Raw genomic sequence first — 27,681 nt, 5'->3', positions numbered from 1 at the left:
GTGTCGATTATTACAATGGCTTCTGCTGCATGCCTGGGATCGGTGGGACAGGAACAGGAGTCACCTTGTGGGGTGGCGGTGGTCCTGGCGTCCCGCTCATACTCGATCGCTGAGAATTGGGAGTCGGAGGCTTTTGCTGAGAAGCAATACTTGCCCGTGCAGCTGCAAGTCGGCTGGGATCCATAGTCCCTCCTTGGCCAAACCCAGGAGTACCAGGCTGAGTGATCTTGTCAGCGAACATAGTAGACCGCTCTTGAGCCGCCACCCTGGCTTTGGCTTGTTCGAGAATCCGCTGCTGTTGCGCTTCAGGTATAACGGTGTGGTATCCTGTAAGTCCAGGGTTCTGAGCAGGCGTTCCTTGTTGAGGGGGGTTGCTCGGGTACCTGTTCATTTGATTGCCCACAGCCTGATTCGGCGTACCATATCGCGGAGGCTGCTGCACATTAGGCGAGGCACTATAAGCCTGTCTATTAACCTGAGGAGACATCGTGCGCTGCGGCACAGCTTGACCGTTAGTGTAAGCCCCAAAGTTGGGCTGTGAGGGTGTAGCGGCTTGTTGCTGTGGATAGCCTGGTTGGAAAGCGAACCGCGCATTAGGAGTTCCTTGCTGAGCCTGCATCTGTCCAAACTGAGGTCTTGGCTGAGAAGCATACTGGGGCATGTTTTGGTGGCCATAAGGAGTTTGAGCTTTAGCAACCTGTGTGGCATATTGAGCAGGATAACCGTTGGGTCGAGAATACTGATTAGGTTGAGGAGGTCTGGGTTGAGCGGGCATAGGTCGTGGTGCAGGTGTGAAGCCGGGCGTAGGCCCAGGCCGATAGTATTGCTGTTGTTGCATAGAGGGGGTTCGTTGAGGGGTTGCGTACTGGGTCTGGGGAGTATGATGCCCGTAAGAAACTCCCGATACACTAGGCGTACGTTGAGGGGGCGGCCGGGCATTAGCCTGAGCAGCTTGTTGCTGAGCTCTCAACCGAGCCTGAACGCCCGCCTCATCCTCCTCCATAACTCCCTTGTACTTGTCGGTTTGGACTTGAACCTTGGTGCTGATGAGAAGATCTTCCAATTGGTCTCCATTCAGCTTGGCGACTGCATATGGCGGTAGTGTCTTGATGATCAGAGCAAGCTGCGCCTTAAGCATCTCATATGTGGCTTGCTCGCCTTCTGAAGGAGTAGGTCCAGGAGTAGCCAGCATATCGCCATTGACTGGGTCGCTTGACGAGCGGTTTTGCGAGTTGGGGAGGTTAAGGTTTCGGATGCGTTGGTAAGAAGACAGGGTCTCAATCATGTCGCTGACCTCTTCCAAAATCTCGTCAACTTCCTTCTCCTCATCCGCCCGTTTTGTGCCCAGAGCCTCTTCGAGTGATGGATCAACAACAGATTCATCCCAATTATCAATCGCTTCTTGGATAGCCTTCTCGTCGATATCCATAGTCTCATCCTTCTCGGCCTTTTCGTCACTGTCAGCACCACCATAATATTCGATCTCAATCATGTTCTGGAAAGATCGTTGGCCCGATTGCTGCCACCACATTCGGCCCGCAACACTTGACGGCACAACAGCTCCTGAATCATCCTTGCACGGCGCGAAGCTAGAAAAGGCGCCTCGGAATAGCGATTCCATCTCGTGCAGTTCAAGTTCAGTGGTTGAGGGTCGCTTTCCCGCTAGACTTTGCGCACGTTCTCGTTGCTTGGTGATGGTTTGTGATGAAGGAGTCGCGTTACTGTAGTCGAGGTAACATCCAGCAGTCAATTTGGTTGTGAAGTACGACGCATTTCGGAACTTGGAGGTATCTGTCAGTTCTGGTCGATAAAAGTCCAGCACGTTGCCCTTGGCTTGCGTCTTAGGCTGCTTAGGTGGCTGCAGAGGCGGGAGGTTCTTTGGCGACGAGAACAAATCTCCAAGAGTCTGTGTTCGCTCATGAGGCGTTGTCGGCATAACATGAGTTAATGACATTCCCTGGGGTAAGGGCACATCACGCAGTTTGGCTTCATCGGAAATTGGGAGACTGGAGAACAGCCTTCTCTCCTGAGGTGCATATGCAACAAGGGACAGGACCAACTCTCCCTTCTGAGGAGATGGTGGAAGTTTTGCCTCGACTGCGAGAGGGTCGGCCGAAGTTTTCGGGTAAGCCTTTTCTCGTCGAAGAAGTTGCATGGCCTTCTCCTTGAAGTCCGAGATTTGCGCTCTCAATTCCTCGTTGGTCGCTTGCTTTTCATCATCAGCTGGCTTTGTCTTGATCTCCTTAAGAGCGGCTTGGAGAGCCGAGACCAGGTCATTAGCCACTTGGTCTAGATCCTCGTAAGCATTCGCGGCAGCCTTCTCGGAGATGGTAGTCAGATCGGTCGACTTTTGACGCTTGGGTCGGTGTTCATCTTGCTCATCATCAGGGGATTCAGGCAAGGGGCGCTTGAGGATGGAGGGACCGATGTCGTAGCTATTGATGATGGGTTAGTGGATCTGAGGGAGAAGTCATTCGCGACAAAGTTACGATGCGATGAAAAAAGGAAGTTATAAAAAAAAAAGCAGGCATACCTGCTCAGAACTTCAACGAAAGATTTTATCACGTCGCGTTGGTCCTTTTTAGGCTCTCCATTGGTAACGGCAGGTTTTTGCTCGTCGGAGGCATTGTCTTCATCGCGGTCTTCCATTTCTTCCGTCTCGCGTTTTCGCTTTCCCGGAGCGACAGGTTGCGCTTTGTCGAGGCTGGGAGATTCTGAGGTGCCGTTGGCGTGGATGGCCGTGGGCTGGGCCATGGTCGGCGTGGTCATGATGGCTTCAAAAAAGAGCCTTGGATGGTTTTGGTTCCGTCGTCGGGGCGTTGGCCGCGCCTCGTCGCGATACGCGGTAGTTGCAGTACCAGTCAGTGGTTCCTGTTAGCAGCGGTTGGAGCTGGAATGACAGCGGTAGTGGATGGCAGAAATGGGTTATGGGTATGGGGGCCCAGGTCCTCCTCAGTCGCTGGTGCAACTCCAGGTAAATAATATGGAAGTCAATAGCTTTAGTACTGTAGGTCGATATCGATTCAACAGCGGTTGGAGAAGCGCAAACGATTCGATTCCATCGAGTAAACCCACGACACAATCGTACAGTCAATCGATGTAACAGGATGTAATCGAGTCGTAAATTACGCGACAAACACGTCTCAAAGCAATAGTTCAAGTCGAAAAATGGGGGGGAGGATGATTGATTGCCTTTTGGCTCTCTCAGCTTTGGCTGTCCTTTGCTTGCTTTCCTTTGCTTTGCTTTGCTCTGCGCTCAGCCTGCCTTGAGCCTGGGGGGGAAGAATGTGTCTCCTCGATCGCCAAGTACCTTGTACCTCGTCCCTTACTTGTCGCTTGCCAATGTCGGACCCACTCTGTCCCTTTTTTGCAAAGTGAAGCCTCAGGAGTCATCTCATGCACGTGACTGAGCTGGAGATTCAACGGCTCAAGGTGCATACAGTGTTACAGAACATGATCATCTTGGATGACCCAAGCGTTACGATATTTCTTTATTCTAATGGGGATGAAATACCTAAAAGGCCTGGTTTTTTCGCGATTGTTCTACAAGCAAGACAACCGCATTCTTGTGAAGAAGAGTGCCATCCACCTCGAGATCTTTGTTATGTTACTCAACAGCCAGCTCATTAACACCCACAGAGTGGCTGCAGGCCTAGCGTAATCATGATCATGATCAAAGTATCCATTTACCCCAGTCCGTAAGCTAAACTACCTTATGATCTCATCATATCATAAGCACCATCACCATCGAATCACCAACAGAGCATATAGTCAATAAGTCAATAAGGATTCATATTACTGAGCAACAAGTACGAGAAGCCATCTTCTCGATCCCTCACGCTCATGGTCTGTCATACAATTCAAACTAGTCCCATGCGAATATCCAAAGCCATGTCCATGCTGCGTGTTCCATTCGCTATTGTAATTCATACATAAATATTTCACAAGTACCTTACTTGGCACGAGCCAAACCAACGGCGTTCTTGCCGAGGTCATAGACAGAGTAGTATCGTCGGAGGAAAGCATCACCGAGAATAACAAGAGGTCCTACAGGCTCAGGGAAGTCCATGCCCTGGAAGGTAGAGATACAGCTGCCCTGAACCTCAAGGATGTAGTCGGTGGCGGGGAGGCTGTAGTTGGATCCAGCAAGGTTGAAAGTAATATCGGGAAGAGAAGCGCGCTTGTCACACTCAATAGTGTACTGGCCGTTGTAGCCCTTCTTAGCGCCAATCTCCTTGTTCAGAAGCTCAGCGAGAGCGCTGGGGAGGACGTTCAGGGAGGTACCGGTATCGAGGATGGCACCAGTGTTCTCCTGCTCAGCAACCTCATCGCCGAAAGCAATGGCTTCGAGGTCAACCTCCCAGTAAGCCTTGCGGCGGAGGGGAATGTACTCGATGTCTCCAGTGAACTTGGACTTGTCAATACCACCAAAGGTAGCCTCGCTCTCGCCATCCTGGTTATCGAGGTAGAAAGCAAAGACGGGCTCATCCAGAAGCTTCTGGTTGACCATCTGGTAGAAGGGAGGGACCATGCCGTTCACGGCAATGCGGTCGTAGCCGAGACCGAGGATACCGTCGAAGCGACCAAAGGCGAAAGCCAGACCGGGCTCCTTAGTGGCCTCAGCGAAGTCCTGGTCCTTGATCTCGAGGTCGCCGATGGAGACAACATCATTGGAGACGAAACCAGACAAGCTGCCAGATCCGTAGTGGATCTCGAACTCGGTGCCATTTTCCTTGTAAGTCGAGGAAGCGGACGAGTCGTACTTAGAGTGGAGGTAGCAGGCGATGCTGCCACACTGCTGGGAAGGAACCCAGAGGTTGGAGCTACCAGTGTCGAGGACGACCTTGAAGCTCTGGGGAGGAGTACCGATGGTGATCTCGGAGAAGTCTGGGGCGGTCAGTTATGACTAAGATTGGCGACTTGAAGTACTTACACTGAGCGTTCATGAAGTTGGAGACGGGGACGGGGTGGCCACCCTCGACGTTGACGGTGTTGGTAGCGAAGGCGTAATCGGCAGCATTCTTGGGACGGGAGGCACCGAGGTACTTCTGGCCGAGGCTCTGGAGGTGGTCCTCAACGGAGTTGGTAGCCTGAGAATGGTGTTAGAAGCTTTAATGGAACGCGAAATCATCATGGAGATCAAACATACAAGCTGGTCGGCAAGAGGAACCTTGTTGAGCTTCATCTTGTGAACACCGGCCTGGGCAGAGCCCAGAAGCGCGGCAGCAGTAAGAAGAGCGCCCTTCATGATGGACAATCGGGTCGATAATGCGACCAAGTAAATGAAATGATGGAAGAGCTCGACAAGATTGTTACGAGCTGCGATGGGAATGAAGATGGAGATGCAGATGGTGAGTTGAGATGCAAGATGCAAGATGGAGTTGGAGGAGATAAGATGGTTGGTTAATAACGACGGGAAAGGTAAGAAGGCAAGCGAGGCGGAGGAAAGCAAGCACCGTCCGAGCTGTGCTGTGCTGTGCTGTGCTTGGCTGGGGGAAGGAAGCTTATTGCGCGTGCTTGCGGCCTGTTTCGGCGGTTAGTGGTGGGTGTGGCCTGGGCCTCGCACCTCGCACCTGCCTGGATTCGTAAGTTACGCCTCCGGACTTTGGTCTTTTGGTGAAGAACTCCCCTGTTCATGACCTTGTGACTTGGTCTTGCCTGTCTGGCAATGACGCACCATTTGTATCCACTTTCCCTGCTCGGCAACCAGCTCCAAGCCTTTCCGCCTTAGGCATCACGCTTGTCTCATCTTATCAGCCCCAAGTTCAAGCGTATCAGGAACAAACAACAAAACATGCTGTTACTCTTTTACCAGGGTCTGGAACACTTGCTCTTATGCTGTTGTCGTGGAAGATTCGTCAGAGGCTGATGATCTATGATGAGTGTGACATGCACGTAGTATTCGTATGATGCCCCTGGCCTGCTCACACGTTTGCGGTGAGATATTTATGTTAGTGTTCCTGATAGCTTAACTTACAGCGTGGTACCATTGAAGCTAACACTACCTTAGCATTAGCACTCTAACTCCGGGGTTAAACACTGCTCTAGCTTAGCTCGGATCCTCTATCATGCCTTGTTCCTGATCGTCAGATGGATGCATTCTCACCGTGCAAGCAATCACAATAACGAGATGGAAGCGGAATTGCACCAATATGTAACCAGAAGCTGCGTCTCTTCTATTAAATATAAATAATGTCCCTGTGATAAATGCCCTTGCCCCTAACCTGTATTATATATATAGCTACAACCGCCCGGTTGAGCCTTGGCCCATCATAAAAGTCGTCATCATAACTTCGTTACTAGCATCAACCAATTATACTCAAGATCCGCGCATCTCCTTCTTGGAGCGCTCCATCGCTTCAGCAAACACTTGCCGCACATCATCCAACTCGGCATAATGCTTGATCAGTTCCTCCAATCTCTCCAACCTCGAGCCCGTCATATCATCTGACAACTTGCACCATCCAGAATGAAGTGCAACAAAAAGGAATGCTAAGCTTCCACGGCAGACTTGATCATCTCGGATCCAGGAACGGAGTGCGCCTCTTGTTAGGTTGACACTGCAGCCACGGTCTCTAAGTAAGAGTATAAGCAAGCCCTTGAAGCCAATCTGTCCAGCCTTTAAGAATGCTTCAATAGCATCTTGTCCGACGGTCAGAGAACCCTTGAGATATCTCAACATCACAGGCAGCACTCTATCGCCATGTCGCGTGTTGGACGTCGTGTTGATGAGCATGTCCTGTGTAATCTTGAACTCGTCCTCAGCTCTCTCCGCTAACACAACAAACTCCCTTGCTGAGCAAACGCCAGCTGCAGCATCCAAGAGTGGCTGTGTGATCCGTACGCTCTCATCTTTGTGCTCGAAGAGAACTTGCAAGCCAGGAAATCCAAGCTCACATAATGTCTCAATGACAATCTCCTCGTCGATGTCAACGTCGGCAGCATGGTTGGCAAGAAGCATCTCCAGAACTTCGGGGGCCCAGTCGTCGGTGTCTTTCTGTGGTGAAGCTATCGCCGCTAGGACGACTTGTTTCGTGAATCGGACTTGGGATGCTGGCATTTCGAGAAAGATGGCCATAAAGTCAGGTCGGCATCGGGTGTTGGCAAGAGCTAATGTCATGAGCTTCTCGTCGACAAAGCCCTCATATGCCCGGTGCTTAAGAAGAACTCTAAGCATGGCTGGACCCTGACGGTTCTCGATGGCCTTCTCAGCAACGGTCGGTGTGATTTCAATCCGTGTTCCATGCTGTGTGAGCAGGTAATCCATGGTCCTGGGGTGGCATATGCTTGCGATACTCTCCATCATCCACTCGTCCAGTTCGATGTCATCCCCATGGAGTTCAAATAGTAGCCTGAGTATTTGGAGTCCATGTCTTTCATTCCTTATCGCTCCGATCATGGCTGCGTCGCTCCATCTAAAGTCGGGATGATCGAAAATGAGATCCATCATCTCAACGCTTGCACATTCTGCCACGGAGCAAGAAAGATCTTGATCGCGTGAGATCTCATCTTGTCGGAGTGTCATGATCTTTTCCAGCATCCCAGGAGTTCCCCATCTTGCTGCTGCTCGAATGGTATAAGGCGTTAAAGGTTCCCCCTTTTTGAGAAGAAACGCCAGCATCTCGACTCTTCCGGTGAGTATCGCACTAACAAACGGCGACTTGAGTCTCGCATGGTGCTTTTCTCTATCTTCGTCTGTGTTACCAAATCCCAAGTGTTCAAGGTTGTCGCGTCTGTGGTTTGTGGGTGCGTTAGGGGCGGGCAGTTCCGAGCCATTGGGTAATCCTTTGAGGAACTTGATTGCGTCCTCGGCACAACGAAGCTTGCAGATGCTCTCGCTGGCCAATCTCACCCAGTGGAAGTTGTACTCCGACTTTGCTTGGAATACTCGCTTGACCTGGGTGGTACTTGTCCCTGACCATCCTCGCTTGATGGCGATGTGTCGCACGCGCTGGTTGATGAAGATCTCAACATCATGCTTCGACTGAGAGAATGAGTCCAAATCTCGGTGGACAAACTCGCCCAGATACTCGTAAATCTTTGAGCTTGGTCTACTTAGAATGAGAAGGTTGAGATTGACAGCTGGTTTTGGGCCATGGAACGTCTGCTCCATCAACTCGAGCAGAATCGTTCGAGAGGCCGCGTCGCACTCATCCAACCCATCGATGACGCAGAGGATGTGACGGTCGGATCTGAAAGCAACCTCGACTAGCAAGTTCCACAGTGCTTGGGGTTTCTCAAAGACTCGAGCGCCGCGATGCGCATGTCTCCTGCGAATTCTGTCGCTGAGGAAGTCGGGATGGTTCTGAAACAGCTGAGTGAGGAGACCTCGTAGAATGCCCTGAGCCGTGTTCCTCTGCGAATCACTTGGGTCGCAGAAGAAGTACGCGCAGGTGTTTGTGGGATCAGTCGCGAAGTTACTTGTGAGTCTTTCGGCGAGATAGACACCCAATGTCGACTTTCCTCTTCCTTGAGTGCCAGAAAGCCATAGAACTTGCTGGTTTTCTGACTCTGGCTGAAGCCAGCTCCTGACTTCTGGCACATTCATAATCCATTCACAGGTCTTGGGCGCCCTTGGACCCTGCTGTGTTCTGAGTGCATCCTTTGCATATGAGGGATCCGACCAGATGAGATCGTTGTAGAAAGCTTCAATCTGCTTTTCCTTATCCGCGTCGCCTATCAAGTCAGTATATTTACACTCTTGTCAAGAGATGTGGCGTCTTACTTGGAACGTGACGCGTTTCATAGCGCTTATGAGCAACAGTGCTTGTGCTGGGCCACGGATAGTGTCCCAAGAAGCTATCCGGCGATAGAGGTCCTTCATCAGAGGCAGAGAACCGCGACTTCGAAGATCGCGGGGAGTCGTCTTTTGCTCTTGAGAAGCCCATTGTTCGATCTGATTTAATGTGATATTGCAAAGATCAAGTTGTAAACGCGGTTCTTAGCCTGACTTCCATGCAATGCAATAGTCGGTGTATCAATCCCAACGGCGGCTTCAATGTCCTGGCGTGATGCATGCGTCGACAGAGGAGGGGTGGTACCTTTTACCGTCTGTCATAAGTGCAAGCGAAGTGAAAGTCTCATGACAAGAAGATGAGAGGAAAGATACGGTAAAGAAGGAATATCTATCGTATTCGAGATCGTCTGGAATACTGTGGCAATATCTCCTTTAGGGGATTTTTGATTAAAAAAAGCGTTGACATTGATTGATTAGGGGAGCTAAACTAAATTAACAATAAACCGTTAATATCGGTCGGGGGGCTTCCCCTCGTTGAGGAATGTCTAAAGGGGAAAATGGGAAGGCTGGTGTATACGCCAGCGCCAAGATGGTCGGTCCAGGCCCAATGTCATATTTTCAGGGTTGTAACTAGACTCGACCCATGCAGAGGAGGCGACCAAGAATCTGCAATGACGTTAACTTCAGGTTCATAAAAAAAGGAAAACCTCAATGAATACTCCGTATTCTTTGACAATATTTGCACATGATATTCACATCATATTCTCAAGTGTTCTGTTGTCTCTCCTTCATTTCCCCGTCGACTTTAGTCATGCCCCCAGCCTATTAATTTCACATCGAGATTATGCATATCATCCTCGGGCTGTCCAAGCTTCTGCAAACATTTTATCCTAGCCAATCAAGGTAATGAAGACGCGTGAAAGAGAGGCCTCGATGGCTCGGCGCTGTCGTGTAAATGGCCACTCAGTCGTCGCGTTTCCAACCATTGTCAGAAATTAAATAACCAATTATCTGATTGAGGTCCTGATAGTCCCTTTGTGTAGCAACATATTCGTGGAAATTCTTTCCTCTCTCAATTATTCTCATTGATGTTCATATAAAACTTCAAGTGGAATAGTTGCTTCAAATACAAGCTCCCCATGCTTTGCTTTCTATCTAATTAGACGTTGTATGATCTATGTAGCCTTCAGTCTGCGATCACAGCACAGAATGTGAGCTTCCGAGTCCTTCAACGTCGTCGATGCAGGTTGGCTTGAGATACCAGTATATTTACCAACATACTAAGTTATGTATACCTCCGAATTACACTCAGGCTGCAGGCCTTTTCCCCTCGACTGGAACCCCTAATATTCAAGGTACTCGAAACTCGTTGCAAACACTATAAAACTGCAGCACAAATGACTCCAGGCCAGCTCTATACAGAGTTCATTGCCAAGGCTAATAGGCGCTTTGCAAGTGGTAACGTTGACTTTTCGCCAATTTGTTCCCCGAACTTGAATATAAAATACTTAAAGGGTAGCTCCCTGAGTAGGGTGGCCTCAAGCCATAGATTGTGACTGGTTGATACCATTTCTGTCAAGCTATGAGACCATATTCATGTTCGAAGTAAATGAATTCATATAATACTCTATCTCTGAATACATGATCTCATGGTCCTCAGTATATCACTGGCGCCAGTCTGACAGACTTCTCATCACGTTACACATCAACCATCTCACTTTCAACTTCCAAGGAGCCAGACAAGAGGAAACCATACATTCAACCTCAGTAAGACAAATGCAACTACCAGCGGTTGTATGATCGACCATGCTACTATACAACTCGCGAGAGTTTATAACAAGTGTCACCCCAAAAGCATATCTTATTGTCTAAGGGCTTACGTGTTGAGGAGACCAGTCCCAGCCTTCAAATATTTCAATACTGTCGGAATACGAGTTACATTCCCCTGTGAAGAGTATTTCTACTCCGTGCTTTTAGAAAGGCTGGGTGATCATCGGAGTGAGATGTTATAGATCTCGGAATAGTCGGGAGTGGTTGGCCTCGGGATACTCGGCGGTGATGCAAATGCAACTGCAGCGCTTTGACCTATATGACAATATGTAGAATTGAGTCTCTTGACCCGTTTCTAGGAATGCCTTATAGATCTGGAGCAAACTAGCTACGCTTAAACTTTGCCCTACATGCAGGTGGTCTGATTTAAGAATGGCAACGACCAACTCACTTCTTAGCTCTCTGACACTCGACAACCAGATCCACGGGCATAACGGTATTCGAGAGAGAGGCCTACTCAACCCTCGAACTCTGTCCTCATTTCGAGTTTTTGTAACAAGACTTTCTGTTTTCATGGATCAAACCTCTGTTCGTAATCGCCTTTGATGCTGCGGAGGTGATGCATAACTCGAACATTTGGGTATGCCTCACAATCACCATGTTTCAACTTTCTTGGCCCCGTGTGCATGTACTTTACTAGTACAAGTATACGAAATGGCCGCTCTCTGTCCATCTAGAGCGAAGGTGAATTTGAGGTGTCGGTTGTTGATCTGCACAAAGTACTGATTGTTGTTAGGTAGTGTACAACGTATATCTCAAACTTTACAGAATTTGAGTAAATTGCGCCTATCAAAGGCTGCAGCAGTCAATTTTGAACATGTGTTATCTACCTCATATATTTGTGGCATTTCATTGTCCTCATTGTGCGAACAGAGAGGGCCGACTTCCGGCTCGCACCGTCGGCCGTATTTTCAAGCCTCAAGTAACGACTACCAATGTAGAAGCCGAATTATGAGGTCCGACGCTAAGAGTCATACTATTAGTTTAACACCAACAAGATATTGGGCTCGAAACAAAATGGGTGGCCTGGACGCTCGGTACAGCTACCGACACCGAACAACCCCTGCTGTTTCTTCAAGGCTTTGACTAACACACTTTCTCTAGATGGAGTTTTTCAAGCGATCAAAACAAGGCGGTAGCCTCTTAGAACCATATACTAGTATCTCAACATGTGCCGTAGCAGATAACTTTGACTCAGCATGTACTCCCTGCATTCTCTGCTTGCTATAACGGTTAGCAAGGATGTGTATATATCCCGTACTGAAGTCATGTATTAGTCCAATTCCTAGCTAACACGGCTACTAGTCAATCCTGCATGATGGTTGGTTTTTGGGCCAAGGGCACAAATGCACCCATAGGTTGCCAAACCGGTATCAAGAACACCTACAGTCAAAAGTGGTAGTCGATGCGAGTCCTTGTCCTCTTCAAGCTTGGTAAATACGCCGATAAATGGCGGGCGGAGATGTGAATGCTGTCAATGTAGCGAACGACGGATCAGTTGAGCTAGATTATGCCGAGATGTATCAAGGCAGGACTAGATGCATCGTATACACTGCGATACATGTTGGGTGTGATAGGATATTTCTCACAATTGTACCAGATGTCAATGAATACATTGTAGCGCCGTTGGATATAATCACAAGCTAGAAGGACCCCCCTCGAATATTACTCTGAACTCTTAGCTTGTTCATCCCTTTCATACACATATGAGGCCCCAAATCGCCACCGGTATGCCATTTCGACTCCAACAGGGATGAACAGTATGATAGACACTATCTGTCCAAATCCCCAGTAATTCCCATCGTACTTTTCTCCCATGTTCTCCGACATTTGCTCCTGGAGGTTCCTAAGGGTGAAGATCACCACCAGCAGTGGTATAGTCAGTCCAACAAACACAAGAAGCGGAAGAATGGCAACAAGTGGCCTGTCACTGAACCACTTATTGACACGCTCACGCCAAGATGTCCTGTCTTCTGCTTCTTTGGCATACTTTTCCTTCTCGTCACGGTCGTAGCATGTGCCAGGCAGACCAGCAAGGAGCCAGAACGTGAATATGTATGTAATCAGGGAGGCAGTCAATTCTAAGCCATTCAGAGATTTGAAAGTGGTCGATCGCCCAATATTTCTGTACTCTGTGGGAAAGCACATATCCTCAACGACACTCCAGTCTGTAGGCGATACCTCTGAGTCCTTACCCCCACCAATGGGGCTTATATCAAAGGCATGAATGCACCTCGATAAGAAGGGATAGAACGAAAGTGCAACAGTTACACTGAGTAGCAGCAGTCTAGCGTTGTGTTTAATATTGGCTCTTGTGCTGCTGTTCGCTGCTGGCTCCAACAGAGCAACGGGGTACAGAAGCGGCATCATGCTAACGACGGCAACAGATTGGGATATTCGAGCTTCGATAGCGCCCAAGTCCGCGGTGCTGATACCATAGTCCTTGCGAGCAAGTACAGCGATTGTAGCCAGCTGTAGTGCCAGTGCAAAATATGCAGCAGAGTCGACAAATGCTTCAAGGCCGGCTTTTACAACTTCATGCCTTTGGCTATTCTTGCCACTTCGCTGGAGCATTATGACTGCCAGAGACAGTAATATGCTCAATATGATCTCGAGAACATAACCAACAGCAACCTGTAGCGGAATATCAGCTGCTATACATCTTGTATGGAGCATCATTGAGACAAACCCCAATGCCAGATATGTCAGGATTTCCTGTGCCGTAGATGGCGTTGCATATCTCGCTCTTACAAGACTCTAGTATGCTCTTGTTGAATTGCGTTTTAGAGTCGAGGTTCTGAATGTATTCGCTGAAATCGTTTAATTCTGTCCATTGCGAGCAATCGATGCTGGGACTCGACATTTTGACTGATGCTAAGTGATGAACACGACGGACATACCGTTGGGAGGTTCAATCTCGAAATTCTGAGCAATGTCGCTCGCTGACTTCAGCCTGATTTTGTCTCAAGTGATATCAAGACCGCCCGCCCCCCAAATAATACTCAGCTGCGGCTGAAGGCGGCGTATTCTGGGCGCAGCCAAGATTCAATAGCAACAAATGAAAAGATGATCAGCGCAGGTAGTGTCGATAGTTCATGTCACTGGCTTGAAATGGACAGACCGAGTGCCGAGCCTCGTTGCACAGTGTCGGCTCTCATATAAGGCTGGCTGCTGTAACGAGCCTCAAGACAGTCTTGCCCATCAACAGAGACGTAAACCGATTCAAGTGTACAGGAGCCTGTTCTAATGATACCAGTGCCCTCAAGATGTCGAGATCCAATTTTCTATTCACCTTTGGCTTCAGTCTTGCGGCGCTGGTCACATCACAAACCAGTAGTATTAGGCCTTCAGAAACTTGCGGTTACATCGTTGGAGGTAGGGTTGTCATCACCACGTGTAAGCCATCAACTAATGAGAGACCTTGTTCAGATTCCGATCGTGCAATTGAATGCACGTCTAGAGCATGCGGGTTCTTGTTTATATATGGCCACGATAATGCCTATGCTGGATGTTGTGGTGATGAGAGATGTGCAATTGCAACGACATGTATTGAGTCAGGCACAGCACTGAACAGCAATACCATTCAATGGTAAGCTCAGTGATACTGGATCCAGAAGGCTATGTTAAAGCAGATACAGCACCGATGGTTCGCTTTCTGCATGTGCAACATACACATGGCCACAACTCTCAGCAGAAGCATACTTCTGTGCCACGGCAAGGACAACAGCGACAGTCGTGACAGATACAACTTCTAGCGGTCCGTTTACCAGTGTTGTGGAACCAACCATTGAGCCCTCAAGAACAGACGGCGGGTTTTCGAGTACAAACGGAGGAGGTCCTCGACCGACGATCGGCGACAGACCAAACCTCGGGACTGAGTCTGGTCAGTGCATCACTTGATAGAGACTCTCTCGATATTCTTGTTAACCACAAAGTAGACTTGAGCTCGCGACAAAGGATAGGCGCCGGGGTGGGATCGGGGCTTGCTGGCGGGCTGCTGTTGATATTTTTTGCGTGAGTGTTTAAGCCAGTGTTTCCCATGACTGACCGGAAACACGCACGAGTCTGACGCTTGTCTAGAATCTTTGGGTGCTGCAGACAAAGCAAAAGGAAGAGTCTGAAGCCACAGGCCGATTCGAAACCCATGCTACAGAAGGATGCTCAAGCGCAAGTCAGCTCAGCTCCCTTGAAACAAGGACCGGTTGGCAATGGCCTCCTTTTTGAGAGGGAAGCTGAAATGAATGACATGGCGTTATACCAAAATGATCATCAGGTCAGTTGATGTTTACAGGAACAGAGGAAAGCATTGAGAGTCATAAATGAAGTGAATATGACGATTAGGGAGAATTGGCTATAGAAAATCGAAATCCACAGAATCGATAGTCTTGTATGTATGCATCATCTCGATATCACGAAATCGTGCCAAGACTCCACAGAGAAGTGAGACACAGTGTCTCAGACACTTGTCACCGACTGGTATGATGAAGCTCGTGTTTCCACCGCCACCAGACAAAGAATGCAGGGCGGGGAGATAGCACGGGCTGAGGGTGCCATTGCATTACAATGCAATGCTGGCAAAGCCCAGAGATGCTTCTTCTCTCCAAGAATGATGATGATCCGACGAGAGGCTGGCAATGAATGGACCTGGAAGAACAATTCTGATTCTTGGTCATGGTCGCGGCGCAGTTGTCGACTCAATCTCCATTATCACAGTCGCGTGCAGGCAGAGACACGAAATTGGAAAGTCGATTGAGGGAGGTGAAAACGGCCGCCAATAGCTGGTGAGTTTTTAAGATTGAATCTTCCAAAAATAGCCTCCCAAGACTTATCAGACAATCTCCCATTCTCCAGGCTGGATAAGACTGGGGATCCACGGGCCGCATGCCAGCGAACGGTGACAAATACGCAGCTTGATTATTGATAGATTTATGCAGCCAAAGGGGGGTTTTATTGTGAGGATATAACTTCCATATCGTGTAATGCAAGCCGCATATAGAGATGCGTACCAGTATATGGGCATGTTGCTGGCGGAGAGAGACCATATGCATTGGCCTCACTAACCCTAGCGCAGGTCATTTCAGTAATATCAGATACTCTGTAGTTCTCAAACATATATATCAATTTATCCAGATACTCCGGTGTCATATATCTGGGTTTGTGTCTATGCTCTCTGTTCGCGACTAGAATCCTTAGCAGATAGAAAATCGGCCAGAATGGATGTGACTTGCATGTCTCCTCTTCAATGTAGTCGAAAGACTAGAAAACATCCGACGAGGCACAAAAACAGTCTTGGCGGATGTTTCGGAACGAAAGCCACGTTGAGCCCAGTAAATAAAGCCTCAATGTCTGAAGAGACTGTAGCCCAATCACTTGAGATTCAACATTCCCATATGAATAAAGAGGCCATAACGTTTGTGACCATGGCATATGCTTCACTATATCAACGGTCAATCTAGTCGTCAATGCGACTGCATTTCGGTATGCTCGAGACGGCGGGACGGACTTATTACGCAGGTACAATGTCGCCTGTAAAAGCCGACAGTCCCGACAGGCTGGAACAATCCTATATTCCGGCTCGGAAGATTGATCGTGGAGCATCAAAGCAGAACACCAAGCGTTGAAGTTGCATCGTCAAGGATGGCATGCTAGCGATTATCCAAGATGATTATCCACAGGTCCCTTGATCTAAATCATTCTCCATGGGGTTATAGCATCGAGTATCCTCGAAGCAACGGAGGGTTCAACAATGCAATGGGTCGACACATCTCTTGGCAGCCAAGAAGATGGATGACAGATTAGGGACAGGCCTGTCCATCAGAGATGCATGCCGAGATCAGAGAGGGACTTGAACACATCGTGCTGGCAAGGCCAGAGTCTGCCTTGCCAGAAGAGCCCTGAAGCCTGTTTGAAGCTATGATACAGTAAGTTAGGGGCTGGTTGGCGAATCGACCCGCTGCCATGTTCCTTGCTTTAATCGCGTTAATTACGGAGTATTGTGCTTTCTTTTTCACAGCCGGACCAGAATCGAATGCCGGTATTTCTTGCGACTTGGCTATCCCATTCGCTGCCTCGATGAGTTTCAGACTTTCATCATCGATCTCGTGCATTGGTGTTCTAGTACGTATCGATCTCGGAATTCTAGGAGCTTCGCGGCCCTTTTATGAAGGAGGTTGATATAACCCACAGGTGACATTTGACCCCAAGGGTAGACCAGACGGAAGAGCGAGAGGCATTTAATATGGACGTCGACAAAAGGGGCAAGTCCATAACTATCACCGTCCAGTATGTAACTTAATGTATGCACGGAGTAGGAGCCCAGTATTTTGTGCGAACCCAGAAATGGGAGAATAATCTTATCGGAAGACTGCACAAAACAGGAATTGTGCATTTTCCTAAGTTAGCATAACCCAGGCTTGCATGGTCCGTGGGCCGAACAAACAACTCAAAATCGGTGGAGTTGGGATCGATTCAGCTGAAAGTGTCTTTTTGAACAAGATCGATTTGCATTCGAGACTCCTGGGTTGCAAATTTTCTCTTCTGCTTCAGCTTCGTCTTTCCAACTGGTTTCGGCTTACAGAGGCTAGTCAATAAATCTTCAGTTTCGCCTCGACGGTTTGGCTATCAAGTGGTAGCAGACGGCGTTTCCATTTGCTGTTTCAATTGGAAGCCGCCGTATTCTCCTGTCACAATGCATGTGAGAATATGTTCGTTCTGTTTCTCAATGGTTCAAAACATCACAATGGATGAGTATATTCAGATGTGACGACTTGGGTTCATCCTTGCAGGTATTCCATCAACCTGTGCAGGGCCAGATACCGAGACACTGGTTATTGTTGGTTGGACGAGGCAAGGCACGATCGTATTAATGCAGGTCCAATGACATAAGTCCGCTAGTCGAAAGAAGGTGGTCGCTGTATGCGATAATCCATTTGCTCAAGTCAAGCATATCAGCTGCCTTGAAGCCATCGTGCCTTGCTCTCGACTCTCATTGTTGTGGTGGGGACTTTGATACACCGAAATGACCGCTGACTTATCTGCGATCTGTTATTTTGAGAGAAGCTATTCCCTGATTTGCAGTTCTCATCACTTGATCGCACCGTCGTATACGGAGTAGGTCTATTAAGCGCTTTCCAGGAATAACCTGCGGGTCGTATTCTGACTGGACCGTCAAAGTTCAGCAACAACAAGCCTCGTGAGACACGTGGACCGATACGGTGGTGACCACAGGTAATTAGCTGACGCGCACCTCTTGTGGAGTGAGTTAACCCACACAGGAAGCACACATTATTTGCACAGATTTTGCACAAAGTGTGATCAGACTTGTGAAAGCTTCCAGACCAAATACCTGCGTGGCCGCGGGGTGCATTGACATGCAAATGAATGTTTGAATCCCCACTTAGAGGTGGATTGTCGTCAGCTTCGATCAACTCAATCGCTAGAAGCCTGTCTAGCATCGATGAGCGTAGTATATCTCTTGGCAGGACGGGTAGAATGAACAAGTCCCTCATAGTGTTGTTATGAGCTTCGGGATGGCGTCCTCAACAAATAGTTGGCGTCGGCGTTGCCATTTCAAAGAAAATGTGTGAGTAATACTTGCAAGTGCCGTGGTTAAAATGGATAAATTCTTTAACAGCCATGGTGCCTCAAAAGCAGGCCGAGCATGGCCAAGATCTGCGGTATAAAGTCCATTTTAGGAAGATGGAGGGTGAGATACGTACTGGACTATGCCGTTCCTGAATATCATCCACAAATTGGTCGTGAACCCTACGTGAGTAAGGTTTGCACCTGTTTGAAGAAGTCGATACTAATGGAAAGCAAATGCCAAAAGTTCGCGGCCATGGATGTTTGAGCGATTGATGCTCACTGACGGTGCGGTCCAGAATCGAGAGCGATAGGTCCCTCATGATTTCGGAACCGGTGTCAAGCTCTCTTTCAAAAACAAAATAGAAATTATGATAAAACGCGTGTTCCAATGGCGGTAGCACATTCCATATCTCAAGTTAAAACCCAGGTGTTGGATTGGATGAGGCGGCTTGCCCGCGGGCGGGTTCAGCGGTCGTAGCGGTCGCAGCGCCTCTGGTGGTCCCCTGGTAGATGTCCGGAGTGCAACGTCGCAGGGGCGTGTAATTGTTCAGGGGGTTGAATTTGATGAAATCCAGGAGAAGGTTGGATGGAGTGGTGGGGCCTAAGGGGGCAAGAAAACGCCGAACCTTGATATGGGGTGTCAAAATAAACATGGCAAAGAGAAACCTAAAGTTAGGCTAAGCTGACCTGAGTATTTTCATCACTTAGGGTTAAGGTCCTGAGTTTTCTTTCCTCCCCTCGTGGGGTTTGAGTGAGGAACTGGGCTTTGGTGTGAGCAATAAGGTACCAAGATGGTGCTCTCAGGAACGAGGCATGAATGAAATCAAAGACTTTTCTTCTTCAAAGGGCCGAGCTTGCTTGAAGTCGCTCACATGCTCATGATCGAGTGTTGATGGCACTTCTTTCTTGATGCCTCTGTTCCTCCAAATCTCGCAACTCAGTAGTTCATGCCTGATATCTTTGCGCCAGGTCACAATATAACCATACTTGTTGTTGTCATCCTTTGGTCTCACTGCAGTTTTATCTGAATCTGTGCATCTTCCGTCAAAGTTGGAAGATGTTTCCGTGATGGTGTGGTTTCGAGTTTGTGTCGTGTAACTCAAAGGAAGGGACAGGTCCGTCCGTGTGTATAATCCAAATGCGGTTAGTGTAGCGGCAATTGTGCACTATATTATTCAAAGTTTGTGCAACTGGCAGAGACTGCACAAAACGGGCAAAAATTGCACCGTTAGTCGCTGAGCTAACAGCCGTATCCAATGAGAGCCCTGGGCTTTCTGGCCTCCTACCTTGAGGAAAAGAGTTTGGGTGCACAACATCGGGTGGTTTAGCGGTTGATAGCGGGTTGTCCGTCAAGATTTGAGCTTATGCTATGCATGATTTTGTGCAAAAGGAGAAGCCAGGCCTTCCCAGTTTATCCACCTGCTACCAGAAGATGATCCCAAAATGGTGGCCGGTTCCCTGCTAAATCCCTGACAGCGTCTCCACTAAATGGCAAGTACCCCCCTGCACCCCCTGGTCCTTTGTCTCTCCAGCTCGTGCAGTTACTGGCTGGTGCGCTGAGGGTCCTGGTCTTGCTTGGCTTTTGGCTCTGGATCTCCCCTTCGCTGAGCGTCTTGTCCCTTTCCCTTTCCTGTCCCCTCTGACTCGCTTCGCTTCGCTTTACCTTCCATCTCCTGTTCATTGCACTCCATCCTCTCTTTCAACAAAAACAAGCCACTACCTCAGGCCGCTCGCTCGTTCCAGTCCCTCTTTCATTTCCCCCCACACTTTCAAAGCGTTTGTTCTTTCTTCCTCTTGACTTTGAAGCGTATCGTGATTAGCATCGCGGTGGTCTCTTTTCATCGTCGAGTTATTTTTCTTGTTCAAGGCATCTTGATCTTCTTTGTTCATTTGCCTCGCCTCGTCTCGCCTCCTCTACCACGACACATACGATCGATACCTCTGGCCTCTTTCATCACCGTCATCTATCTATTCACCACTCGACGGCACTGCTGGATCAAGCCATCGACCATCAACGGCTTCTGTGCAAATACTGCAAAGGGTCAATAGTCTGTTCGCTATCATCGACGACGAGGAACAAGTGCTGCCAGATAGTCGAATATTTGGCCCCTTTCGCACGCCCATCACATTCGACTTGCCTCGATCCATATCCATCTCACTGGGGGTTCTTATCAGCGATCAGTATACGATACTCGTACACTACTGCTGTATATTCGCTCAAAACACTCTTCACACATGTTCACCATGAAGACTTCAGGACTCTTGGCATTGGCCATGGCGGGTGCCAGCCTTGTATTCGCTGTAGACCTGCAAGAGCCTGCGCAGACTCCCGTCTTAGACCAGCAGACTCGTCAAGGCTGCTTCAAGTCTGTTGGTAACATGACACAAGTATTTTCGGGCACGAAAACATCAAGTGGTTATTGTTTCAACCTATGCAAGAAGAAATACAACGCTTTCGCACTGCAAGGGTCGGCGTGCTATTGCGGTATGCTCTACCCTCCAGATGACGACCTGGTCGACGACGATAAATGCAACTGGCCGTGTCCTGCTTATCCTAAGGAGGCATGTGGTGCTCTCAAGACATATTATTCGATTTTCAACACTGGCCTCGAGCTAGCACCCGACAGCTATAAGCCGGAAGAGTCTTCAACAACCGCTGCTCCTTCATCTACTAAAGCCGCTGAGAGCACTGCTGCCGAGGAATCTGCTGCCCCAACAGGAAGTCAGGATGCTGCTACTACTTCGGAAGCCCCTTCTGAAGAGAAGAAGAGTGGCCCCAACGTGGCCGCCATTGCCGCTGGTGTCGTTGTGGGCGTGGTCGTTGTTGCTGCTATTGGAGGCGGTGCCATTTTCTTTGTCCGCCGACGACGCAACGCTGAGATCGAGGAGGAGCACCGCCGAAACGCCGCCGTAAACGCTTTTATCAATGGCTCTAAGCCACCTGGCAGCAGCGGCAGCATTTCCATGACTGATTCCCGCCTGGATCCTGTCATGGCTCACCGACGACTCAGTGATGGTAGCATTGCTGATAATCAAGATTACTCTCGAAGAATTCTACGGGTAAGTTAATAGTGTGTGTCGGAATACATCCGCGTTTTACTGACTTGAGATTAGGTTACCAACGCTTGAGCGAATCTTGAGTCTAGGATCTTCAATATCAGTTACTTTCCACCCATTATTTCACCATCGGCATTTACGGCGTTTTCGGGATGATAGCTCATGTGTATTTGCCAATCGATCACTCCCGACGATTTGGCGGCGTTTGACTCTTTTCTGGGCGTAGGACTAGACATTTCTTCTACTATTTGCGTCTGCGGAATTACGACTGGATTTGATCAATCACGCTCTACGGCACACTGGCTTCACCTGCGCCATCCACTCATTACCTCCTTTTTCACAACTAAGCCTTGAACGAAACGACTGGAGAAGATGGGAATAATGCCGCAAGTGCCCTTTTTAGATGCCATCTTTCCCTGGATCCGTTTCACTATGGATGTCGTCTTCGTGTAAGGGTATTTCAAGCGGCAATCATACCCGCGTGTAATCGGCACGTCTGTTTTCTTTTCTTCATGACTGGGAGTCCTATGTCTCCTGTGTACAAGTTCTCCCTCTATTTGTTGAGTAGGGCAGGGTTGAATCTAAAAATAAGGGGGCGAGAAGTCCTCTTGGGATATTGGTCAGGGTGCGATGGAGCGAGTTCTCACGTAGATACAATGGGACGCGGGAGATGTGCCAACCTCGTGGAGGAGACATCACGATTGGGAGGTTGGCAGATAGTGCGGGATATCCTATCGTCGCTTTATTTACTTTTTCACTTGACCGTTATCTTTTCCCTATCATTGACCGATGATCGTGGTGGTCATGGTGTCGCCTGTATGTAGGGTTGTGCATAGTCATATACCACCACTTAGGACTTGAGATGCTGGTTCATTGACTGAGTCTTTCGCTTGATATCATTGTTGAGGTAAGCTGCTGTTTTAGGTTTATACATATACCCTGGGCAAGCTGTTGGGTGCCATTTGTCTACATTGTGTGATGGTAGTGAATGTGGTTTTGTTGGTACTGGCTCTCGACCAGGCATGTAACTAGCAGTATAGGTAATTCCCTCCCTGATTGCCTCACTTGTAGGATACTTCGTGTTCACGATGCAAATACTCACAGAGGTACCCGTTCAATTAGGGTCAGTCCAGATGCCCGGTCTGAACTTTTGTTAGTGTTTGGGTAAAGTGCTGCAAATTCTTGTAGCATCCCAAAGTCTTTATTAGTGTTACGACTAATGTTGCAATGCCGTCTTGAGTGTCCTCGGTTGTCGTCTGTAATAACTAAATCATACATTCCACTGACGGAAGCCCGCGCAGGTGAATAAGAGGAATGGGACCACGGCACAACCTCTTAGAGAAGCAAATAGAAATTAGGATTGCATTAAAACAAGTAAATAGTCTGTGGCATGATGAAAAGGACTGCCAAAAATCTGACCGAAAGTGACAATATGAGGGTTAAACTTGAAGGCCATCAACTTACCTTAGGGTAGGTAGGTAGGAGTCGAGCGATTGAGCTCAGAGCGGCTACCACGTGACCGCGGAAGCTCAAGCTTGGCGCGATGCTTGTCGCGTTGGAAAAGTTCCCAGCCTGCAAACATCAACTAACGGCAAACAAACAAAACAATTCGCACACTGTATACACAACGAGAACCAACCCAAATTCCCGAATACTGAGCTAGAAATCTATAAACAAGAACAAATATCAGTCCTTATAGGGCTTACTGCCCGAGCTCAAACTCAACATGAGCTCTATCCCAGCTCCTCGAATTCGTCGCACGGCGCAAAACACACAATTCACGTAGGTGAACCTAGTTTTCGACCGACATTCGGCCCAATGAATTCCTTCTTATTTTTATAGATATAACCTTTCGCGACGAGTAAACGATGTTCAAACCTATCCGGTTTACTCTCCACAAGGAGCGACCATCCTGATATACGGTCACGAGAACGGTGTGACGATCGCATGGCGAGGAGGCAAGCGATTTAAGGCTGTGAAGAAGGCCCCGCCTCAACCCGAAAAGCAGAATGGAAACACAGACGACTCCATTATGATCATCGATTCGGACGACGACGAACCACCAGCCAAGTCCAAGACAGCATCTCACTACGAAGACAAACCGCTGTTCGAAGACGAGATTGAGGATACCCCCTTTCCGGAGATCGTCCAGACACTGGACCTGGCGCTTGGAACGGCGGTCTTGAAAGTTGCGGTCATGCCCATGACCCCAACATCAGCAGATGATGCTGCCTGGGGAGGTGCCAAAGTCCTAACTGAAAAGATGGTATTTGCTGTGTCTTGCGTAACCAACGACATCTACGTCATTACACTTCCTCTTACTCCCCCGTCACCAGAGAGCAAGGCAAGATCAGAGCTCAGGAGCGATCTGCTGGCAGGCGAGGCTGGATCTGGAGCTTGGGGAGAGTCGCTCATCCTGCTTGGTGGCCAGAACAGACACAGCGAGGGTATTGCCATTAACCTCATCATGCCCACTGTCACAGAGCGACCTGGCACAAAATCCAGGGCAGTCGTTGCCTCGCACTGCAGAGAGGCTTCCGGTGTACTCCGGTTATGGGATGTACCACTAGATGCTAGTGATAAACCTGCCAGTCCTGTCGAGTCTTTCCAGACCGAGTATTTGCCCAACCCTCTGACAAGCATATCCTTCAACTCTACACATACGACGCAGCTGCTTGCTGTCTCTGCCTTCCAGGGCGTTCGGATCTACGACTTTGCACGACCCTCTTTCACCGCCACAGATGCCACAGGGCCTTTCCCTCTGCAGGGCTCGTGGCTTCTCTCCATGTACCAGCCCTTTTCTCGCCCTTCATCAACAAGGAAACCAATAATCGACGCTGCTTGGATAGCACACGGCCGCGCCATCCTAGTCCTCCTCGCCGATGGCATGTGGGGTATCTGGGACGTTGATGGTGCCAGTCCTACTGCACCAGGCGCTATCATCTCAAATAAAATGCAGCCTGGGGTCAAGGGAGCCGCCTTGACGACCTTCAGTGTTTCTGGCTACGTCGAGGGGACAAGCTCACTTAGGAGTGTGACAACCCAGAACAAGGAGCACAGCACTGGAGACTTCGCCCCTATGACACCTCACACTCGACGACAGGCTACTGCATCCCTGAGCTCTGCTATCACACTTGACCGCCTGGCTACTATCCGAGGTGGCATCAAAGTGTTGTCTCTACCATCAAGTGGTAGCGCCATTCAAGATGAGACCGTGGTTTTGTGGGTTGGTGGCCTCGAGCATGTGTGCGTCATCCCTGGAGTCACGCGCTTCTGGGATTCTCAACTCCGAAGGGCTGCTGGAACAGGCGGAGATATTTTCAGCGGAGCCCAACCGGTAAAGATGATCAAGCTCATGGATTTGGCAACTGGCCTGCTGGGCGAGAGATGTTGCGGAGTTGGCCTGCTGATTGAGCCTGATCACAGTATTATCGCACAAGATGGCGGCCTCCCTGCCGATGTTATTGTTCTCGGCGAGTCCAGGATTGTTGTTGTTCGCGAAGGAGACGACGGACCCGGCAAGATTGTGGGTGCCGCGGCAAACTCACGAAAACGACGCCTGTTTTCGAAAGGAGACAAGTCAGACGCTATCATCGTGCACGGCAGGGAAAACCGACCAGCCAAGTCTTTGTTCAACCTGAGCACTGTCAAGCCGGGTACTTTACGATTTAGATCTGCGTCTGGAAATTTCGACGAAGACGCAGACACCACCCTGCAGCCATCGAGCCGCACGGTTGGCTTTGACTTTATGGACACACTTGAAGCTGCAGCAGACGATACGCAAGACTTTACGAGACGGAACGTGGAGTTTGAGATGTTGGATATCATGGAGATTGACAAGACGCTTGACAGCATGAATGGCCAAAGAAGGACATGAGATGGCCTTAAGGATGTAAAATTGAGATTGAGGAACTGACCTTTGTGAGTAGATGTCGAGCACGATATAATGAAGATGCCGGGGATGATTTGTACGATACCCCCACGACATACAAAGTGCCCCTTTGCCCATTTCTCATGACACAAGCTTAACATGTTGTGATCTTGTGAAGTCAGATCTTTTTCTACGTGACATGTTCCGCACGGCCAGGTGGAGCGCAAGGAGAGACCCATCCTTGACTGCTCTGTATTCCGAGCGGTATATTAAGAGGAAGTGCTTATGTGCTTGGTCGACGTTTCAGAGGAGGGTTGGAAGAGGTTCAGTGTCTCGAGCACTATTCCAGCTTTCAGGATACATCCTGTTATCTGCTGACTGATGGGTTCTTCCAAGTACCTGAGGCTTGCCTTGGGGACAGTGTAGAACTTTTGCGGACAGTGGGGGGTGCAGTAACCTAAGCTGGAGATTTGAACGTCGATACATTTGTCTCTGCCCCGGATCCATGTATTATCTATTGTGACATAGGAGTAGCCTCAAGTAAGGTAGTACGAGGTTTGTAGGATAGAGGGTGAGTTTACTTTGTAGGGCGGTAGTTATGGATACCTAGATAATATATTGAATTGACTAGGAACATAGTACGAACAAAAACCACTAGAATATCTACACAGGGCTTTTCCATATCCAACATGATATTCACCTTGAATACAGAGTCTCTTTGTTCATCCATTATATTAGGTAATGCTACAGTGAAGCTTCAGGCAGCTCTGAAGCTTTAGTCCAATCGCGTTGTGGGGTCAATTAAGATCCCTGCAGTTTCCGTCGCGACAGGCGCGTCATGACGTCCCACACGCGTAAAGTCCCTTCTTCTTTCACGTTTCGTTTGCGCCTCCATCTCTTTCTCTCTCTCTCATTGATCAAGTATCCTCGCTTTTCTTCTTGTCACCTGGATCTCGGCTTCATTTCGAATCCTGCTTCTACAACTTGATCCAGAGTACCAGAGAAAAACTGCAAAGATGGGTATTAAGCAACTCTTTTCGATCATCAAGGAGGAAGCTCCAGATTCGATCAAGGAGGGCGAGATCAAGAACCAGTTCGGCCGCAAGGTCGCCATTGTACGCTCAGTACGAAATCTCAAGACGAAGAGTAATTGCTAATGATGTTAGGATGCTTCAATGAGTATCTACAGTTTCCTCATCGCCGTACGATCCGAAGGCCAACAGCTCATGAACGAGAGCGGCGAAACAACATCGCATCTCATGGGCATGTTCTACCGTACTCTGCGCATGGTCGACAACGGAATCAAGCCCCTCTACGTTTTCGATGGTGCACCGCCCAAACTCAAATCTGGCGAGTTGGCCAAGCGTTTCCAACGCAAGCAGGAAGCTACCGAAGGCCTTGAGGAGGCCAAGGAGACTGGTACAGCTGAAGACATCGAGAAGTTCTCGCGGCGAACTGTCCGCGTCACTCGAGAGCATAATGCCGAATGCCAGCGACTGCTCAAGCTCATGGGCATTCCTTACATCATCGCGCCCACTGAGGCTGAGGCCCAGTGTGCTGTCTTGGCCCAGGCTGGCAAGGTGTATGCCGCCGCCAGTGAAGATATGGACACTCTTTGCTTCAACGCACCCATTTTGCTGCGCCATCTTACCTTCAGCGAACAGCGCAAAGAGCCTATTCAGGAAATTCACCTGGAGAAGGTCCTTGAGGGCCTTAACATGGAGAGGAAGCAAGTATGTTGCGACACCCAGCTTGGTTGATACATTGGACTAACGTTGTATAGTTTGTGGATCTTTGTATCCTGCTCGGCTGTGATTACCTTGACCCAATTCCCAAGGTCGGCCCCAGCACTGCCCTGAAGCTGATCCGTGAGCATGGCTCATTGGAGAAGGTTGTCGAGGCGATGGAGAAAGATCCCAAGAAGAAGTACACTATTCCTGAGGACTGGCCTTATAAGGATGCTCGGGATCTATTTTTCGAGCCTGATGTGCGACAAGCCGACCACCCTGACTGCGATTTCAAGTGGGACAAGCCCGACATGGAAGGCCTTGTTCAGTTCCTCGTCACGGAGAAAGGATTCTCGGAAGATCGTGTTCGCAGTGGAGGTGCCCGACTGGAGAAGAATCTCAAGAGCTCTCAACAAGCTCGACTTGAAGGTTTCTTCAAGCCTGTTCCCAAGACAGATGCTGAGAAGGCAGCACACAAGCGAAAGCTGGATGAAAAGAATGAAGAGAAGCGAAAGAAGGCTAAGCAGGAGAAGAAGGACAAGGCTGCTTCTAAAGCCAAGCCTCGAGGTACCAAGTGAAAGGATACATAGTATTTCAGGGAGATAAGGATCGGATATCTCGAAGGCTATGGAAAAGGGTTAACTACTTGCTGGGATCGGGAACGGAGTTTCGGCGTTGTGGAGTGGTATAGACCGCCTGGGGGCTTTTTATCCGGTGGCATTAACAGCACCACTACGATTTTTATAGGAATAATCTAGAGTCCGATTCATGAACGGTCTCAAGGGGAAAGTTCTGAAGCAGGGGAGTTGAGGGACTCCTTAGTACATGCTAAATCAACTTGAAATATTTCTGTCACTCAAGATTGACATCTTCTC

The 27,681-nt window shown here is 49.0% G+C and overlaps 7 protein-coding genes across 7 annotated transcripts; 3 read left to right on the top strand and 4 right to left on the bottom strand.

The window, feature by feature from the left end:
- Nucleotides 1-10: 10 nt before the first annotated feature.
- On the bottom strand, nt 11-2,769 carry FTJAE_10545 (uncharacterized protein; the record flags this gene model as incomplete). The annotated part of the gene is made up of 2 exons (XM_037343398.1): nt 11-2,435; nt 2,534-2,769. The coding sequence occupies 2 exons, from the start codon at nt 2,767-2,769 to the stop codon at nt 11-13; spliced, it is 2,661 nt and encodes an 886-aa protein (XP_037202389.1).
- Nucleotides 2,770-3,952: 1,183 nt separating this feature from the next.
- FTJAE_10544 (vacuolar protease A) lies at nt 3,953-5,248 on the bottom strand (the record flags this gene model as incomplete). The annotated part of the gene is made up of 3 exons (XM_037343397.1): nt 3,953-4,887; nt 4,934-5,090; nt 5,150-5,248. The coding sequence occupies 3 exons, from the start codon at nt 5,246-5,248 to the stop codon at nt 3,953-3,955; spliced, it is 1,191 nt and encodes a 396-aa protein (XP_037202388.1).
- Nucleotides 5,249-6,319: 1,071 nt separating this feature from the next.
- FTJAE_10543 (heterokaryon incompatibility protein het-E-1) lies at nt 6,320-8,888 on the bottom strand (the record flags this gene model as incomplete). The annotated part of the gene is made up of 2 exons (XM_037343396.1): nt 6,320-8,676; nt 8,726-8,888. 2 exons carry the CDS (start codon nt 8,886-8,888, stop codon nt 6,320-6,322), a joined length of 2,520 nt encoding a protein of 839 aa, XP_037202387.1.
- Nucleotides 8,889-12,232: 3,344 nt separating this feature from the next.
- On the bottom strand, nt 12,233-13,430 carry FTJAE_10542 (uncharacterized protein; the record flags this gene model as incomplete). Its single annotated transcript, XM_037343395.1, has 2 exons — nt 12,233-13,201; nt 13,257-13,430. 2 exons carry the CDS (start codon nt 13,428-13,430, stop codon nt 12,233-12,235), a joined length of 1,143 nt encoding a protein of 380 aa, XP_037202386.1.
- Nucleotides 13,431-20,395: 6,965 nt separating this feature from the next.
- FTJAE_10541 (cell wall integrity and stress response component 1) lies at nt 20,396-21,280 on the top strand (the record flags this gene model as incomplete). Its single annotated transcript, XM_037343394.1, has 2 exons — nt 20,396-21,211; nt 21,266-21,280. The coding sequence occupies 2 exons, from the start codon at nt 20,396-20,398 to the stop codon at nt 21,278-21,280; spliced, it is 831 nt and encodes a 276-aa protein (XP_037202385.1).
- A 1,654-nt stretch (nt 21,281-22,934) lies between these two features.
- Nucleotides 22,935-25,085, top strand: FTJAE_10540 (nucleoporin NUP37; the record flags this gene model as incomplete). The annotated part of the gene is made up of 2 exons (XM_037343393.1): nt 22,935-22,990; nt 23,051-25,085. 2 exons carry the CDS (start codon nt 22,935-22,937, stop codon nt 25,083-25,085), a joined length of 2,091 nt encoding a protein of 696 aa, XP_037202384.1.
- A 1,010-nt stretch (nt 25,086-26,095) lies between these two features.
- On the top strand, nt 26,096-27,384 carry FTJAE_10539 (flap endonuclease 1; the record flags this gene model as incomplete). Its single annotated transcript, XM_037343391.1, has 3 exons — nt 26,096-26,194; nt 26,246-26,812; nt 26,863-27,384. The coding sequence occupies 3 exons, from the start codon at nt 26,096-26,098 to the stop codon at nt 27,382-27,384; spliced, it is 1,188 nt and encodes a 395-aa protein (XP_037202383.1).
- Nucleotides 27,385-27,681: the final 297 nt, after the last annotated feature.

Source organism: Fusarium tjaetaba (genome assembly GCF_013396195.1).
Source record: "Fusarium tjaetaba strain NRRL 66243 chromosome Unknown NRRL66243_c0000246, whole genome shotgun sequence".
NCBI classification, from domain to species: domain Eukaryota; kingdom Fungi; phylum Ascomycota; class Sordariomycetes; order Hypocreales; family Nectriaceae; genus Fusarium; species Fusarium tjaetaba.
This window is presented reverse-complemented; position numbering and strand designations above follow the sequence as displayed.